At 46.5% G+C, this 19,193-nt stretch overlaps 1 protein-coding gene across 3 annotated transcripts; it reads right to left on the bottom strand.

The window, feature by feature from the left end:
* Window positions 1-311: 311 nt before the first annotated feature.
* LOC114644089 (transmembrane protein 229b-like) lies at window positions 312-16,545 on the bottom strand. Of its 3 annotated transcripts, XM_028792334.2 has the most exons (4): window positions 16,383-16,447; window positions 5,824-5,899; window positions 3,684-3,846; window positions 312-1,015 (listed from the first exon to the last, which is right to left on the bottom strand). In XM_028792334.2, the coding sequence occupies exon 4, from the start codon at window positions 990-992 to the stop codon at window positions 498-500; it is 495 nt and encodes a 164-aa protein (XP_028648167.2). In that variant the 5' UTR covers window positions 993-1,015; window positions 3,684-3,846; window positions 5,824-5,899; window positions 16,383-16,447; the 3' UTR covers window positions 312-497. The 3 variants fall into 3 exon arrangements, with proteins under 3 accessions (XP_028648167.2, XP_051791531.1, XP_051791536.1); XM_051935571.1 differs by lacking the exon at window positions 5,824-5,899 and having other exon boundaries at window positions 3,693-3,846; window positions 16,383-16,545; XM_051935576.1 differs by lacking the exons at window positions 5,824-5,899; window positions 16,383-16,447 and having other exon boundaries at window positions 3,684-3,850.
* Window positions 16,546-19,193: the final 2,648 nt, after the last annotated feature.

The following is a 19,193-nucleotide window of genomic DNA, read 5'->3' as shown; positions in this document are numbered from 1 at the left end:
CGATCCCAATTCAAGAAAACACAACAGGAGGTCTGCCCGCTGACATCTGGAATGCCAAGACTAAAGAGTGGCAGTTCTTTAATCAAAACCTGAGGACGGGGCATCTGGGGGGCTTCACATTAGAGTCAAAGAATGGGCGCGGGGACAGGGCGATGCTCCATGATGGGAATGTCATCGAGAGCAGGTCACCTGCCACCACAGGAATGTAGTGTCCACCTCAGAAGAGAAGCGAGGCATAATCGAGGTCGAGATTCTCAAGGCCGAGTTCGTGTTCCAGAGCGAGTGTCAAGTGCCTCACCCAGGGTCGTCACGGCCGAGCACCAAACCCAAAGTCTTTAGTGAATACGAGAGCAGTAAACAACCACAAGTAGAAATGCCCACGCCGGACGACTGTGGGCGAGTCCAGCAAGCCCTGGCAGCCTGCCCGGCAGAAGTCCCTGAAGTCCACCCTGAGCACCTGGGGCAGCCCAAAAGACCCCCCGCCCCCCACCTCCACCTCACTTCAACTTCTTTGAGTTGAAGCACCTGCTCCCGTATCGCTCATCGCTCAGGGTGCCGTCAAACCGCAGGCGGAGGGTATTGCGGATGATGACCTTCTCGACGATGATGGACGCCAAGTACCAGGGCACAGCGTATTCCAGAGTGACCAGGCCCATGAAGTCGTACTCAAAGAGGGAGTAATCCCAGGGGCAGGCGTTGAAGTGTCGCAGGATGAAGCCTGTGGAGAACTCCCACACGTACGTCCAGAGGGTGTAGAGGAGGCAGCGCAGCAGGAAGGGGCAGCGATCTTTCAGTACCAGGTACATCTTCTCCATGACCAGGATGGAGGTACCATAAATAAAGAGGGCCCAGACGCTGGTAACGCCGGGGAACTTCCAGTTGTAGTTGACGACAAACTCCCAGGTGGCCGTGAACATGACCTCGCAGAAGTAGCCATGGATGGCATACAGGTACCATCGGGACAGGCTGCTCAGGGGTTCAGTGTGCTCCATGGCGCCCAAGCCACCGTCAGCACCTGTAGGATGACAAAGAGTTTGAGAATTGGCATCACCATCCAAGACTGGCCGAGTGTTCGCCCTTTGGCACATAAAAGGACACCTTGGAAGCTTTGAGATCCACCAAATGTGGTCAGTCAATCTTGGGGACCCCTTGGTCTACAGCCAGCCCTCCAAACAATCACACCAGATCAGGCAGGATCCAATCATGGGTGTCACACACACAGCCAGTGAGAAACCAGAGCACCAGGGGACTTGAGCCCAGGATTCGATGTCTGGGTAAGAGCGGCTCAAACTTTACCACGTTTGGGCACCACGTTGGCTTCCTTCATCTCATTTTTTAGCTTTCCCTCTCAAACTGTTTGGTTGGGTTGGAGTGTCTACCACACGACCCCAGGTGACCTGAGAAACTGGCAAGTGTCGTGTGTGTCCCTCACCAGTCACATCTGTGATGCGGCTCATTGTACTCATCAATGCAACTCTTGGCATAAGAAAAAGTGTAATATACCAGGCTGTGAAGAAGTATTCGCCCCCATTAGATCTTCAGGGAATGTTAGCAAATAACAAATTAAAGGAATGTGCCACCCCAAAAATATTTGATATGTTATGAACCCTTGTCATGGGTGGATTGTTATAATGGATGATCAGAAGGGATGTCGGCCATCCTGACAAAGACGCATAATGTGCAGGGGTCTGGTGAGTGACTGTGTAGGATGGTGTCGGTCAAACATTTCCAAAACCAAGGAGATACTTGTGGACTATTGAAGGTCTAGACCACCACTGAGACCTCCCTACATTTAAGGGGTGGATGTCGAGTGGGTCAAGACTTATAAATACCTCGGGGTGCAGTGGGAGGACTGGCTCTCTTCAGATGTTCTGTCAGTCGGTGGTCTCCAGTGCTCTCCTCTATGCTGTGGTGTGCTGTGCTGGGGTTTCTTGAAGAAGAGAGACACTGAGTGTATTGACAAGCTGATCAGCGGGGTCTGTGGTTGGCATGGAAGTGGACTTTCTGGTGACAGTGACAGAGAGGAGGACACCAGGCAAACTGATATCTGTTATGGACATCGCCCACCATACGCCTCCATAATTAAGCAGAGGAGGTTGTTTAGTGCTGGGCTTCTATCACAGACCTGCAATATGAACAGAGACAGGAGATCTGTAGTCCCCAGAGCCATCAGACTCTTTAACTCGAGCCAAACGGAGTGGGGACGATGGTGGAGTTCTGGGCCTGGTGCTCCGTCTCTCTTCATAAGACATATTAGCGGGAATAGCTGTGCAGGACATGTGATGGGTCACTGCTTGGTCACATCTGCATGACCTTTATTCATGTTGTGTCACTTGAAACATGTCACTTTATTTTACTTTTATTTTAATTATTAGGTCACTTTAGTATCTGTCACTTTATCACTACATGCCATCTGTCACTTTGGCAGTAATGTCATTTGCACATGGCAGTGGCCTTATTGAATGAGCCATCTACATGACCTGGACTGGACAGTCAGATTACAACCCCAGTATACACACTTAATGTGATTTGGAGAGGGTGTGCGTAAATGTCTGAGTCTAACTTGGTATAATCCTGGCACTGACATCACCTTTGGGAGCAATAAACTATCTCTCAATCTATATGGTGCCTTTCACATCTATCTATCTATCCATTATATAGTGCCTTTCACATCTATCTATCTATCTATCTATCTATCTATCTATCTATCTATCTATCTATCTATCTATCTATCTATCTATCTATCTATCTATCTATCTATCTATCTATCATTATCATATGGCTCCTTTCACATCTGTTCATCATCTCTCTCTCTATGAGTTATATAGCGCCTTTCACAGAATGGCTGAGGGTCAGGTGGCTAAGCTGGGTGCAGGCCATTGCTGCTGCTGGTTTTTGTTTTCTCTCTTCCTGTTCTTATCTCAACGTCATGTTTCATGTTTCTGCAGGTAGATTTGAATGTGGTGAGCCAACTCGGTAAGTGAGAGCAGCAATGGGGATTTGACATGAAGCTGTAAGGAGAACGAATGCCTGACGTGCATGACCCCCCCCCCCCCGTTTTTTTCTGGTCATTGCTGTCATTCAGTGGGTCACACACAACGGCCCACCTTAGAGGACCCCTCGATGCTGACCCCCGCTTTGAGACCATTTGGTCTTTTCATCAATGTGGAGTCACTCTGAGCCTGTAATCAGTGTAGGGCGCTATATGAAAACAAACTGAATTGCGTTGAGTTTGAACCTGCCACACACGTCTTTGGGTTGTGCCAGTGTGCCAGGAGAAAGCCCAGCGGGACAAACCGAGTCAGGGAGTCAAAGCCAATGTGCCCGAGTGGTGAAGCAGCAGCCGCCACCACAGTGCCGCGATGTCTGCCAGTGTTCCTGTGCCCTTGTGCCCTGTTGGACTGATGTCTGAGGGGGGTCAGGCTGTGTGTCCTCCGTTTGAGATTCACCCACCTAACCCCCCAGAGACCAGTCACTGTGAATGGAATGGCAGCAACACAGGAGAGGCAGAGGCTCAAGTTGGGCCCTCAAAGTCGCACCACCTGGTCTTCATCTGTCGAGGAAGACGATGGCCGCGGATTACAAATGAGCGATGAGGGAGGGTGGGCTCTGTGCGCAGCGATCCTCGGCCAGTTTTCAGGACTTATCTAAATGCTGCTGAAGGAGTTTGGGGTTTTTCTTACCTTACTTACCTGAATCTGCACCAGAGACTGAGATCTCCAAGTGACGTCCGTTCAATGAGCCGCCGACGGTGTGTGCCGAGGTAGATGAGCAGTCAGAGCCGCCCCATTTTAGTGTTTCACACAGCAGCTCCACTTGCACAGGCTTCCCTCCAGAACACGGAATCTGCAGATTGTGAAGAAATGCATTTTATTAACATCCTTGAAAGCCCCCATAGAAAGCTCTCGTAGCGTTGCCCACCTTTCATTGGCTAACCCTGCCGGCCGAGGCGCTTGCACCTTCCTGGACTGCAGGACTCCTGACAGACTGCTGTGATCTGCCTGGCTCTCTAAACTCAAGGCCCAGGCTTCACCCCCAGAAGCAGGCCTCAAGGCCAAGCAGCAGGCTGAGCCCCAAACTCAAGATGCAGGCTTTCGGCCAAACTCACAAAAACTCAGCAGAGCTCGGGGCTCCGTCACCCTGCCTTGTGTTGAGGGTCCTTTTCTTTGCCTTTTTGTGTTCATTTTACAGTCGCAGTCACTTAGTGTGCTGACTGGCTGCCGTTAATGTGGCCATTTGGTGTTTTATTGCTTTTGTTACGCTGCGCTTCTTCCAATGTCTTTATGTTCTCTGTGCTTTGTGGGTGGGGTCTCTCAGAGGCGGAGCCAACTGTCCATCACCATTGTGGCGCCGCCCCCACCCTGTAAAGCCTTGTGGGTAATGCAGTCCATCGCCATTCACTGTTTTCTCCATTAATTGTTTTGCTGCTTTGGATTTTATTTTGTGTTTATCGATTTTTGTGACTTGTGCTGCTGTTTTTACAGATTGTTCGTTTGTTGAGGATTCTCTTTTTTAGGACGCACCTTCACTGATCACTTTTTGATTTTTTTTTTTTTTTTTTAATATTTTGCTCTCTTTGTTAATGAATATTCTGGTGGGACTCCTCTCGTTTCAAGCTGGAGTTTCCCAGCATTCCCTCGTTTCCGACATTTTGTGAGATTTACGACTGACTTTTGTATTTTGAACTTTCAAAATCCCACTACTGAGGCTGTGTGACCCCCGAGCGAGTCACTTCACCTGCTAGCACAAAAGAAGAAATGCAGAATTTGGAAGTCCCCTTGGATAAAAACCTGCTCTCCAGTGTGAGGCCCAGGCAGGCCTGAAGCCCCGAGTTTCCTAAGGTTAGGCCTCCATGGGCTGAGACCTCTTGGTGGGGCAGCGCCTGGTTAGGATTCTGGCTTTGACTTTGCGTTTTACTTTGTTTGATTTGGATTGTCTTCTTGCTTCAGGCGAGTCTGTTTTCCCTTTGTGCTCCATGGAGCTTCACTGAGTTTGGAGAACTTTTAAGAAGAAGAAGAAGACTTTTACATTATGAAGATTCAGTGCTTGGCATTGATACCAGCCAGGGTTTGATGGTGATATCCCCCTCTAGTGGTCATTGCTGGAAGTGTTTGGTTCATTTCAGCTCTTTGTATTTCGAGATTCCCTTTCTTTGCCCACTCGGCCAGGATGGCAGAGTTTGTTAATCCCATCATTTGGATTCAGCCGGCTCTGGACAGGACATTTGTGATGTTTGTTCTGCGTATTCCCGTCTGCTGTACGTTTCCTAGGTGGACTCTTTGGACGTGTTGTGTCAGTGACGTGCTCTGTGACGCGTGTGGTTTGGGGTCTTTGTTGGGGCGTGACAGTGTGTATGTCACATACTGTATGTGCTTATGTAAAGTAACTGAGATTTGGAGGGCTGGTTTGTTTTTTTCTGTTCATAATTATCTGCTCTTTTTGTGCGGCTGGGTGGTGATTTTTTTTTCCTTTTTCCTGTCATTATTGCAAAACACAAGGGAAAGAAATCAATGTCAGTGTTTATTATCTTTATTCTGGGGTGTCTGTGTTGTGACTAACAGAGGGGGCCGACGTAAGGCCGTCCCAGGGCAGAAATTTGTAAGAGTGACCTCGCCGCCACAGATAGCGTTGTCATCCTATGGGGTGACACAGGTGGAGATGAGGGTCACGTGTGTGTGTGTGATTCTGGACACCATTCAAGAGGAAACAGGAAGCCCCTAAATATCCACTAAAGCGTGTAGACAGTTTAGAACATGAAAGTGAGAAGGAGAACAACCCAAAAGCGGCGCCAGAAGTCCCACTGCAGACCCCTCTGATACTCACAGTCACAGCCCCCCAGCTCAGCGACGTCTCCCGCTCACAACCTTGGCTTTCGGCTCGTCATGAACGGCTTGTTGTCCTGAAGGGAAACAGAAAGGAACACAAAGTGAGCTGCCAGACAGCAGTGGTGGGAGACCTGAATGAGCACAAAGCTTGTAGAGACTCCCCCATGAGGGGCTTCTAGAATTGACTAAACGAAAGGCCTGAAGGAGAGATTTCCATTCTCTTTATTTGGAGTACATTTGCACATCTTTGTAAAACATGACTTGTAGACCGAGGGCCCAAAATGGCAGATTTATCCACTTGACATTAAAGTGACTGCACTGCGCCCAATCTCCAAAACGTCCCTCTTATGCTACGGCTTTCTCTCTACAATTTGCATGTTGCAATCTTAGAGATTTAAAGAATAACTTTTGAGCGACTCAATCTGAAGTGCTAAACGGGAGCCGGTGACTGCTAGGAAGTCCCCCTGTGGCATGTGGCGGGTCTTCCTGCGGAGCAAATTCAAAAGTTGGCTGTTGTCGCAGGACCAACCTGAACATAAGAGTGGCACACACCGACTCTAAAAGGAGCCACGGGGGTCCCCCAGGTGTGACCTTCTTAACAGACACAGAGACTTCCTCTCAAACGAACGCCAATGCAGACGCGGCAGGTGACATTAAACACAGTGCTTCTCAAATTGGGAGGATTTATAAAGTTTCCAACTAGAGACAATAGCATTCTGGATCAAGTTGTAGCAGTGCTACTATTAGATGGAACTACATCTCCCAGCAGTCCCTGCAGGGGCTGTTGGGGTCAAAGGTGTCAGAGGAGGGCAGGTGGCCATAGGGAGAGAGGAGTGTGTTTTGTGTTTCGTTTACCTGTCGGACTGCCTTCTGTTAATTCAGTCGTATTTAGTCGCTGTGTCCTGGATTGTCATCGTTGTTGGGGTCAGCATCATCTGTCTACCTGTGTGCCGAGGACTGTTGCCACAAGTAAAGGAGCGCTCCTGAACCATCCATCCATCTGTCTGTCTTCACCCTTACAGCAGCGCAGGTGAGCAGAGAGCTGAGGAGACTTCGTGCCAGCAAAGCAGCGGGTCCAGATGGAGTATCGCCACGACTGCTGAAGGTCTGTGCATCGGAGCTGGTGGGTCCTCTACAGCGCATCTTCAACCTGAGCCTGGAACAGGAGAGAGTCCCCAGGCTTTGGAAAACATCTTGTATCACCCCAGTCCCAAAGGTATCACGTCCTAGTGAGCTGAACGACTTCCGGCCTGTCACTCTGACATCACATGTGATGAAGACCATGGAGAGGCTGCTGCTTCACCACCTGAGGCCACAGGTCCACCACGCCCTCGACCCTCTGCAGTTCGCATACCAGGAGAAGGTGGGAGCGGAGGATGCCATCATCTATATGCTACACCGATCCCTCTCTCACTTGGACAGAGGCAGTGGTGCTGTAAGAATTGTGTTTCTGGACTTCTCTAGCACCTTCAACACCATCCAACATCTGCTCCTTAGGGACAAGCTGACAGAGATGGGAGGAGATTCATACCTGGTGGCATGGATCGTGGACTATCTTACAGACAGACCTCAGTATGTGCGTCTTGGGAACTGCAGGTCTGACATTGTGGTCAGCAACACAGGAGCGCCACAGGGGACTGTACTTTCTCCGGTCCTGTTCAGCCATCATACATCAGACTTCCAATACAACTCGGAGTCCTGCCACGTGCAAAAGTTCGCTGACGACACTGCAATCATGGGCTGCATCAGGAATGGGCTGGAGGAGGAGTATAGGAACCTAATCAAGGACTTTGTTAAATGGTGCGACTCAAACCACCTACAAGTGAACACCAGCAAAACCAAGGAGCTGGTGGTGGATTTTAGGAGGACCAGACCCCTCATGGACCCCGTGATCATCAGAGGTGACTGTGTGCAGAGGGTGTAGACCTATAAATATCTGGGAGTGCAGCTGGATGATAAATTAGACTGGACTGCCAATACTGATGCTCTGTGTAAGAAAGGACAGAGCCGGTTATACTTCCTTAGAAGGCTGGCGTCCCTCAACATCTGCAATAAGATGCTGCAGATGTTCTATCAGACAGTTGTGGCGAGCGCCCTCTTCTACGCAGTGGTGTGCTGGGGAGGCAGCATAAAGAAGAGGGACGCCTCACACCTGGACAAACTGGTGAGGAAGGCAGGCTCTATTGTTGGCATGGAGCTGGACAGTTTGACATCTGTGGCAGAGCGATGGGCGCTGAGCAGACTCCTGTCAATAATGGAGAATCCACTGCATCCACTGAACAGGATCATCTCCAGACAGAAGAGCAGCTTCAGCGACAGACTGCTGTCACCGTCCTGCTCCAGTGACAGACTGAGGAGATCGTTCCTCCCCCAAACTATGCGACTCTTCAATTCCACCCGGGGGGGGTAAACATTAACATTATATAAAGTTATTGACTGTCTATATACCTGCATTGTTATTACTCTTTAATTTAATATTGTTTATTGTATCAGTACACTGCTGCTGGAGAATGTGAATTTAATAAAGTATCTATCTATCTATCTATCTATTATTTAGCGCCTTTCATCTATCTATCTATCTACTATATAGCGCCTTTCCTATCTATCTATCTATCTATCTATTATATAGCGCTTTTCATCTATCTATCTGTTATATAGCGCCTTTCCTATCTATTATATAGCGCCTTTCATCTATCTATTATATAGTGCATTTCATCTATCTATCTATCTATTATATAGCGCCTTTCATCTATCTATCTATTATATAGTGCCTTTCATCTATCTATCTATCTATCTATCTATTATATAGCACCTTTCCTATCTATCTATTATATAGCACCTTTCCTATCTATCTCTCTACAGTGTCTACCAGTAGGACTGTTCTTTCATTCCCTTTCAGCGTACAGATCTCTGGACTTGTGCTCCTCTTCTCTCATTACATCTTGTGTGGTATTCCGTGGACTTTGCTGTGTGGAGTTGTTTGTGTTTTTGTGTTTAATGTAATATCGCTGTAGGGGTGCAGGGGTGGTATTATTCTTTTCATTTATATTATTTCATTTCATGACATATTCATTGTTGTTAGTTCCCGGTGTGCTTTATTTTGTCTCTGTGAGTGTGCGTGGACAGGCGGGCCAAGGCCGAGGGCGTCCCTGGCATCTTCTATAAAAAATAAATGCGAATCTCAGCAGCACCGGACCGCCACAAAGTTTATTGCCACATCCCAGGAGCACACAAGGTTGTAGCGGGCCCACATCTGGACATGTCAGAGCACATCGTGGTTTAGTAGATGCCAGCCTACACTCCCATGATCTGCAAGATGAGACAGCACAGCTATGGATGGAGGAGGCGTCTTCAGCATCACATACTGACTGCGGAGTGTTCAGATCGAGAGTCATACACGTCATCTGTCCTCTCTTATGTGCAGTTCTGTACTGACGCTGTCCTGCCCATGAAGACCTTTAGGGTGTTTCCAAATCAGAAACCGTGGCTGGACAGTATGGTGAGGTCCCTGCTTAAAGCCCAGGACGCTGCTTATAGGTCAGGCGACAGGCCGAAAAGAACTAAAAAAGGAATAAACCTGGCAACATAAACACAGATACAAACAGCGTATCGAGGGGCATTTTGATAACAACGACCCACAGAACATGTGGAGAGGCGTAAAGACCTTCACGGATTATAAGCGCAGCGATCAGCAGGTCAGCCAGGACACTAGTCTCCCTCAACAGTCTCTTTACATGCTTTGATACATCGAGCAGCAGGGAGACTGCACATCTGGAGGAGCAGCGTCAGCCTCAAGTCCTGCACTACACCAAGTGAGGTCCACCCTGAGGAGCATCAACACCAACAGAGATAAGGTGTCAGGTAAGACATTGAAACTATGTGCTCATCAATCGGCAGGTGTCATTCTGGACATTTCTAACCTTTCTACAACTTGCAGTGGTCCCTGTCTGCCTCAAATCCTCCACCATTGTGCCAGCGCCTAACAAATCAGCGGTCACCCGCCTTAGTGATTAGCGCCCTGTGGCTCTGACCCCAGTAATAATGAGAGAATCCTCCTAAAGTACAACAAGGATGCCATCCCTACTGGATTGGACAACCATCACTTCACCTACAGGAGGAACAGATCTACAGAGGATGGCATCTCAGTGGCACTTCACACAGCCCTGGCTCAGCTGCAGTGCCCTCACACTTATGTTAGGATGCTATTCGTCGATTTTAGTTCAGCATTTCACACCGTAATCCCAGACAAGCTGGTACAAAAGCTTCATAATCTGGGTCTGTCCACATCGTTGTGTCTCTGGATCACCAACAGGCCTCAGGTGGTTAGAACTGGAGATCACACATCAGCCACACAGGACCTGAACACAGACACGCCACAGGGTTGTGTGCTCAGCCCAGAACTCTTCACGTTATTCACACACGATTGCTCTGCCATCCATACCACAAATATGATTGTGAAGCTTACAGATGATACGACTGTGGTGGGTCTCATATCAGACAACGATGAGACTCACTATAAAGAGACGAGATGCAACACCTAGCACTATGGTGCTCAGCAACAACCTCATCTTGAACACCAGCAAGACCAACGAGGTCATTGTGGACTATAGGAGGTCCAGAAGAACAGAACATGAGGAGGCTGTAATGTGTGTGGACAATATCAAGTTCTTGGGTATCCACATCACATCAGATCTGACCTGGTCTTTGAACACATCTCACCTGGTAATGAAGGCCCAACCAAGACTCTTCTTCCTCAGGAAAATGAGACATGCTGGATTCTCCTCTCAGCTGCTCACAAACTTCTCTGTCACAGTATGAGAGTGCGGTACGGCACAGGACAAGAAGGACTTGGCACGGGTGGGGAGAACAGCACAGGGGATCATGGGAAGTCCTCTCCTAGACCTGGACTCTGTAAATGCTGGAAGGGCACAGAAGTGGGCCAAATGTACAGCTGCAGATCTCACCCATCTGGGAAATGGACTGTTTGTACCCCTGCCTTTGGGAAAGCAGTACAGAAACATAAAAACACGCACCAGCAGACTGAACGACAGAGCCGTGAAGTCCGTCTGCCCCTGCTGATACCCACACACATACGTCTGCCCCTAATCTGCCCCCTGCAGACCCACGCACACACACACACATCACTGGGCTCTGCAGGTGGACTACCTCAGGAAAAGTCTGCACTTGATGAGGTCTTATTGCTGCTGTCTTTTATATTTATTATGTTTATTTTATTATTTATAGTGTATTGTGCCTTGAAGCCGAGTCCTACCAACAAAAAATGTCATTATGTGTATGCATAGCGACAATAAAGAATTGTACATTCTACATAAAGCCTTCCTCCTGCCAAACATTATTTTTATATGGTGCACTAGGAGCGCGCGTCCCAGCACACACCAGTCCAAGGGTCCATCTGAAAGCACATGGGACCCCACCCTAGATGGTTTAACACAGGACACCCTAACAGAGACTCACCCTGACCTCCAGGCACACAAGAGTCCAGTCATCCTGGTTGAGAGACGGCGAGCCCAGTGACCCCAAGCAGGACCCTCACTTCACTCATTACACACACAATCTCATACTTCTGGTGAGGACGGAGACGAAGGGAAAATGAAATGATTCACTGACTCTGCCAAAGCTATGGCTCTTAGGCATAGTCACCTTAATAAAAATAATTGCTTTGTCGCATCATTTTAACAGACAACACATCACAAACCATTTTAGTAATGAAATGCATTGCAATTGTTATTCCAACAAATGGCACAACACAAATATCTTGTAGTAGTGAAATTCCAACAGATGGCGCATCACAAACACTTTTAGTATTGAAATGAATTGCATTTTTCATTCCACCAGATGGCACATGACAAACATTTTTACTAATGAAATTCATTGTATTTGTCATTGCACATCACAAACATTTCTAGAAATGAAATACATTGTATTATCATTTCTGACAGATGGTGCATCACACACATTTTAAATAATGAAATGCATTGCATTTCTCATTCCAACAAATGGTGAGTCACAAACATTTTTATTAATGAAATACACTGCATTTGTCATTCCTACAGATGGCACAGAACAAATGTTTTCGTAATGAAATGCATTGCATTTGTTATTCCAACAAATGGCACAACAAAAATATTTTTTGTAGTGAAATGCATTGCATTTGTCATTCCAACAGATGGTGCATCACAAACATTTTTACTAATGAAATTCATTTTATTTGTCATTGCACATCCCCAACATTTCTAGAAATGATATAAATTGTATTATCATTTCTGACAGATGGTGCATCACATACATTTTTATTAATGAAATGCATTGCATTTCTCATTCCAACAGATGGTGCAAAACAAACATTTTTCATAATGAAACACACTGCATTTGTCATTCCAACTAGTAGTGAAATGCATTGCATTTGTCATTCCTACAGATGGCACAGCACAATTGTTTTGGCAATGAAATGAATTGCATTTATCATAATAAACATTTTTTAGTAATGAAATTAATTGCATTTTTCATTTCAGGACATAGGGCACCACGGTGGTGCAGTGGTAGTGCTGCTGCCTCGCAGTTAGGAGACCCGGGTTCGCTTCCCGGGTCCTCCCTGCGTGGAGTTTGCATGTTCTCCCCGTGTCTGCGTGGGTTTCCTCCGGGCGCTCCGGTTTCCTCCCACATTCCAAAGACATGCAGGTTAGGTGGATTGGCGATTCTAAATTGGCCCTAGTGTGTGCTTTTTGTGTGGGTGTGTTTGTGTGTGTCCTGCGGTGGGTTGGCACCCTGCCCAGGATTGGTTCCTGCCTTGTGCCCTGTGTTGGCTGGGATTGGCTCCAGCAGACCCCCGTGACCCTGTGTTCGGATTCAGCAGGTTGGGAAATGGATGGATGGATGGATTTCAGGACATGGAGCATCACAAACATTTTTACTAATAAAATTCATTATATTTGTCATTGCACGTCACAAACATTTCTAGAAATGAAATACATTGCATTTTTCATTCCAACAGATGGTGCATCACACATATTTTTATTAATGAAATTCACTGCATTTGTCAATCTGACTAGTAGTGAAGTGCATTGCATTTGTAATTCCCACAGATTGTGCATCACAAATACAGTATTTTTAGTAATGTCATTCCAAAAGATGGTGCAGCACAAACATTTTAGTAATGATATGCATTGCAATTGTCATTCCAACAGATGGTGCATCACAGACATTTTTAGTAATGAAATACACTGCATTTCTCATTGCAGCTAGTAGTGATATGCATTGCATGTGCCATCCCTACAGATGGCACAGCACGTTTTGGTAATGAAAAGCACTTAATTTGTTATTCCAACAGATGGCGCATCTCAAATAATTTTAGTAATGAAATGCATTGCATTTGTCATTACAGCAGATGGCACAAAACAAATGTTTTTAGTTATGAAAAGCATTGAATTTGTCTTTCCAATAGACAGGAACAACACAAATATTTTTACTAATGAAATGCTTTGTATTTGTCTTTCCAACAGATGGCACATCACAAACATTTCTAGAAATGAAATTAATTGCATTTATCATTTCTGACAGATGGTGCGTCACACAATTTTTTAATAATGAAATGCATTGCATGTTTCATTCCAACAGATGGTCCATTCACAAATTTTTAGTAATGAAATGGTTTCCACTTGTCATTTCAACAAATGACGCATCATCACATTTTTAGTAATGAAATACACTGCATTTGTCATTCCAACAGATGGCACATCACAAACATTTCTAGAAATGAAATACATTGTATTATCATTTCTGACAGATGGTGCATCACATACATTTTTATTAATGAAATGCATTGCATTTGTCATTCCAACACATGGCACAACAGAAATATTTTGTAGCTATGAAATGCATTGTGGGTGGCACGGTGGTGCAGTGGTAGCACTTGCTTCCCAGGCCCTCCCTGTGTGGAGTTTGCATGTTCTCCCCATGTTTGCGTAGGTATCATCCCACAGTCCAAAGACATGCAGGTAGGTGCATTGGCGATCCTAAATTGACCTTGGTGTGTGCTTGGTGTGCGTGTGTGTATGTGTGTGTGTCCAGCGGTGGGTTGGCACCCTGCCCGGGATTGGTTCCTGCTTTGTGCCCTGTGTTGGCTGGGATTGGCTCCAGCAGACCCCCCCGAGACCCTGTGTTCGGATTCAGCGGGTTGGAAAATGGATGGATGGATAATGGATGGATGGAAATGCATTACATTTGTTATTCCAACAGACGGCACAACACAAATATTTTTACTAATGAAATGCAAATGTTTGTGGTGTGCCTTTAATGTGGGAAGTGACATCCTTTACATCTAACTCTGTGCTGGGCTGGTGACATTACATCAAGAGAGGACCACGGCATCAAGAAGCTAATAAAAAAGGGCAGATTTTGGTTATGAGACCCAACCCTAATTTCTGGACCCCATGCTGGTCGTAGCAAAGGAAAACAAAAACAGAGTGCCAATCTGATCAAATGCTGGACGTCCTCGCTCTGAGACACTTACACTGAGGACTTCCAGCCAATGGATTAGTCAGCAGAAGTGTGTCAAGAAGCACAACTGGGGGTCCTTCATACCAAGAGCAATATGTCTGTATAGTGCCTCACTGGAACTGCCAAGTCAGAAGATTTCTTTCATCTTATTTTCATATTTCTTTTGAGTCATTCTGGTGTGTGTATCTCTTGTTTATTTCTGTACTTATTAAACTATTAATGTATTTGTTTATTTAAAGAGCTTTTGTAAAAAGCCAGATGTCTCCCAGATACTAATAATCTTCTATTATATAGTGCCTTTCATCTCTCTCTTTTTCTATCTGTTATATAGCGCCTTTTATCTGTCTTTCTATCTGAAACTGGGCAAACGAGCACAGCCATGTGAGGGAGGAGGACTGGAAAGGCATCCCGGAGTGGTCTTTAAACTTTGGCAGAAGACACTGGGATGTGTGGTGCATTTAAGGGAGAAGCCAGCTGAGGACCTGCCAGGTGTTTGTTTCTCACACTCCGATGTCCTTCCTTCTTCACGTATGTAGTTGTCCACCTGGACCTTCCCCTTCTTTTTTTTTCTTTTTTGGTTGTCCTGCTCAGATTCAGTTCACTCTTTTTTTTTAAGACAGCACCAGATACCTTTGTATGGAATCTTCAGTTTCTGGTCACACGGAGTAACCTTCATGTCACATCACAACATCAGGCTGACATATTTCTTGAGAAAGCCGTTTCATTTTGGCCATTTTTAAAGCACAACTTGAACTTTAGCAATGCCAGGACTGTCAACCAAAATGTGACCACAATAATGGGTGGTGCTAAAGGTTTCTCTAATAACCCGTTTGTAATGAAAGTGACAAATGCAGGATAAGGCAGGGAGTCGACTATTAGGACACTAAAGCAGCGCTTATTAACCTGAAGGCAGCGCGATGTCTGAACTTCGGTTGTGCCGAGTGGCTGGGAAAAGCTTGTGAACGGGTCACTGTGGGCAAGAGGAAATTGCGGACCCCCAGGTGACAATCAGCAGCAAATCTACAAGGGCAAGGGATCCCCTGGCACATGTGAGACACAAAAAGGCAAAATTCGGGTTGTGAGGTAAAAAAAAAGGGTTAAGAACCACTGGACTTAAGGAACAGCTGCAGAAAATGGGACTTTGCAGTCCTTTATGAATAAAAATACAAATCAGTCCCTTCAAGCAGTAAATCAGTGCAAAGGTATCTCGATTTAAGTTTCTATTAAAAACGTGAACGTTTCTGGGCGAGTCCAAGCTTTGGACTGGTACCGTACATTTAACAAGCATCAGAAACGGCAAGACTCTCCTCCTCATTCACAGGAATTCTGCTTCAATGCCAATCGACGCGCTGTGCCATCGGCTGCCAGGGTAACGTGAACGCGCACGCGCACCCCGCGGCTCGGACGTGGCTAAACTTCCCGGAAGTGGGGGCGCGCTTTGAAGACCACTCGTCGCCTGTCTTCTCCATTTCCCCTTTTTGAAGTACTCAGCAGCATCGGCTCCGTTTTACTGGTTTAGTGCTCGCTGCGTCATTCGGCCCCGTGGTGATAATCTGAGGTGCCAGACTTGGCAGACGAGTCGTAAAGAAAGTCCCAGGCTGGGATCGCGGGTCTTGAAATCGACCTAAAGACAAACACTGGACGTCATTCCGCAGCTATTCCGTCCGTGCGTTCGAGACAGTGGACCGGAAAACGCACCAGTACAGTACACTTAATGCTCTAACAACCCCATCGTTTTCATGAGCAAATCCAAAGGGTGCCGGCTGCCGTCGTTCTAAGCACGTCAGCTTGCAGTCCGTTACGAATGGGCTGTCAGGCGCGCCGTCTTTGCCCGATCGCTCAAAGGAGCAGCTCGGAGGGCACATCACTGAAAAACTGACCAGCCACGAACTCATAAGGTGGATGTCAAAAACGAGAATCACCGACATGCGGATACCGGCTGCGTCCCGGCCGGGGCTGGGTCTTGCTGGCTTCTGCCCATTACACGCTACCCAGACGGATGGATGGATGAAAATAAAAGGAACGATGACAGCGCCTTACCTTTGTGCTCTTGTCCAAAAAACGCCAGAATTCGCGGTTGGCATCACACGCACTACACGCTTTAGTTCGCTGCCTGCTGCACTTGAACGGGAGAGACGGCGTCGTGACGTCAGCTGCCGAAGGTAAACAATGCACCTGCATCCCACGTGACAAAATCGACGAATAGCGTTACATCGACGTCACATGACCGCGGTCTCCAAGGAGCTCGAAGCTCAGCCGCCCGGCGCGACGGTAAAATGCGAAATTCGGGTGGCGATCAAACGCATAAAAAGAAACCTGCCATTAAATCCTGCGTACGAAGGGGTAAGATGATCTTAAAACAGCAGCCACGCGCGGGCGGAGGGGCCAAATAACGATGTTGTTCGTGTTGCTCTAAACGTGTTAGGGCGCGTGTGTTTGACGTCACTTCCGGCACTAGAGAGGCTGTGTTTCGGACGGGAGCGCCGGCTTTTAAAACCAACCCTCCCAGGCCGGGACGCATGGCGCTCGGGAGGTAAGTTAACACCGGGCTGCTGCGCCCCGTCAGCGTCCGTTATGGTAGTGATGAGCGGAGTGAAGCCTCACGAAGGATCGAAACATTTGAATCAATTGTGCTGTAGAAGCATCTGACGCTTACCCTCGAGTGACATCTCCTGGTCATCTGCATTATCGTTACAACGAACTCGTAATCAAGTTCAATAAGGTCTCTTAAACTTTTGTTTTTCACTGCTATAGTTTCAGAGCGGCTTCCAGTGTCTAATGTCTAAAAAAATAATTATATACATATATATCTATAAAGAGAGAGAGAAGGAGAAGGAGGGCCCTGGCGCTTTTAATAAATATTCCCCTTTTACATTGTATCACGATTATTGCTCCTTTTATTAGTATTATTATTAGCCTTCATGTTTTCTTGAGATGACATTTAATTGGCCATCGTCTAAAGCAGGGGTAGGCAATGTCGGTCCTGGTGAGCCGCAGTGCCTGCAGGTTTTCATTCAACCCAATTGCTTAATTAGAAACCAATCATTGCCAATCTCAGACCTTATTTAATTTTATGGCTTGTTAGTCTGTGCAATGTAAGGCTTTTATATCGTAGATTTTTTTCCTTTCCAAGGATATCATCCAAATGATTTGAAGCCTAAAACAGATCATTTTCAGTCTGTCACATTTTTCTATTAAGTGTTTTATTAAATCAAACCGTGCATGATGAACACACACAGATGTAACTGGAAAAAAGCTAGCTGGAGAACTGCTGGCTGCTTTGTCTTTTACATCTTATTACTAATAAGGAGCAATTAAAACACTGAATGCAGCAGTTTAAGATTGAAATAAGCAATTAAGGTTGGGGAACCTTAACAAGCGAGACCACGAAAATGAAGCATCAAAATGTCACTTAAGCAATATGTGCTTCATCAGCAATAATTGAGTTCTCGTTAAGGAACTGGGTTGGAACAAAAACCTGCACATACTGCGGCTCTCCAGGACCGACATTGCCCACCCCTGGTTTAGGGAATCCACAGCATTAATGTTGTAATTATAATTAATTAATTAATTGAAAACAAGCCTTCTCTTTTGTTCTTTCTTTGTTCTGGCTTATTTAAAACCGAGTAGTTGGAAAATAACGGTTTAACCCTCTACTTTGCCATAACATAGATGAGCACATTTGAGAAAGAAGATCCTTAAATCAATTCATGAAGTATTTCACTTATTAGCACGTCACAATACTTTGTGGAGCACAAAATTGACGAGTTTGCTACGAGGAGAAGACGCCGTCCCAGTCAAATGTGTCCCCAGCACTGACCGTGTTGTCCTGCGGCTCGACTGACTAAGACAATTGCTTTTTGTATTCTGCGCGGAGTGCCAACCCGAGTTCAAGTCTGATAAGAGAGACCCCTAAATTAAAAAGGAATGATGTATTTATAACCTAATTGGATAAAATAATTTTGAGAGATCCTGTGGAAGGATCACACAAGAGATCTGTTCTGAAATCCTCCACACTTAGAATCGCCATCAAAATGCGATGACTAATTTGCAGAAGGCGGCTCAGTCAGGGGACCCATCTGGGTTCACTTCCCAGGTCCTCCCTGCGTGGAGTCTGCATGTTCTCCCCGTGTCTGCGTGGGTTTCCTCCCACAGTCCAAAGACATGCAGGTCAGGTGCATTGGCCATTCTAAATTGTACATAGTGTGTGTGTGTGCCCCGCGGTGGGCTGGCACCCTGCCCAGGATTTCTTTCCTGCCTTGTGCCCTGTGCTGACTGGGATTGGCTCCAGCAGACCCCCGTGACCCTGTGTTAGCATAACGACTGACTGTCTTCTATTCTTCTATTGTCCTCACAGGTGGCGCAGTGGTGGTGCTGCTGCTTTGCAGTAAGGAGACTGTAGAAGATTGTGGGTTCGCTTCCCGGTTCCTCCCTGTGTGGATAGCGCTTTGAGTACTGAGAAAAGCGCTATATAAATGTAATGAATTATTATTTATTACTATTTGTTGCCATTTGACGTCTATGAATCCCACCATTTGAACAGGGTGATGATAACAAACCCACTGTGGCAGATCAGGTTGAATTTGCTCAGCTGCCCCCAACATTCACATGAGAGAAGCCGAGAGACACGGCGCCACTCAGTCCCCGGCACACCGACACACACGTAAAGATGAAGTGATCCTCGCTGTGTAGTTGAAATCTGCTCTACTGTACTGCAGATGTGAATTGTAATGCGACTTAAAGTACGGGCTGCACAACGAATTCCAACTGTCATTCAAACAGAAACAGCAGCAGCCACTGTGGACGCCTTTGTGGTGAAAGGAGAACCCGGCGACTTTTATGGAGGTCGCC

The sequence above is a fragment of the Erpetoichthys calabaricus genome, chromosome 1 (assembly GCF_900747795.2).
Source record: "Erpetoichthys calabaricus chromosome 1, fErpCal1.3, whole genome shotgun sequence".
In the NCBI taxonomy this organism is placed as follows: Eukaryota; Metazoa; Chordata; class Cladistia; order Polypteriformes; family Polypteridae; genus Erpetoichthys; species Erpetoichthys calabaricus.
This window is presented reverse-complemented; position numbering and strand designations above follow the sequence as displayed.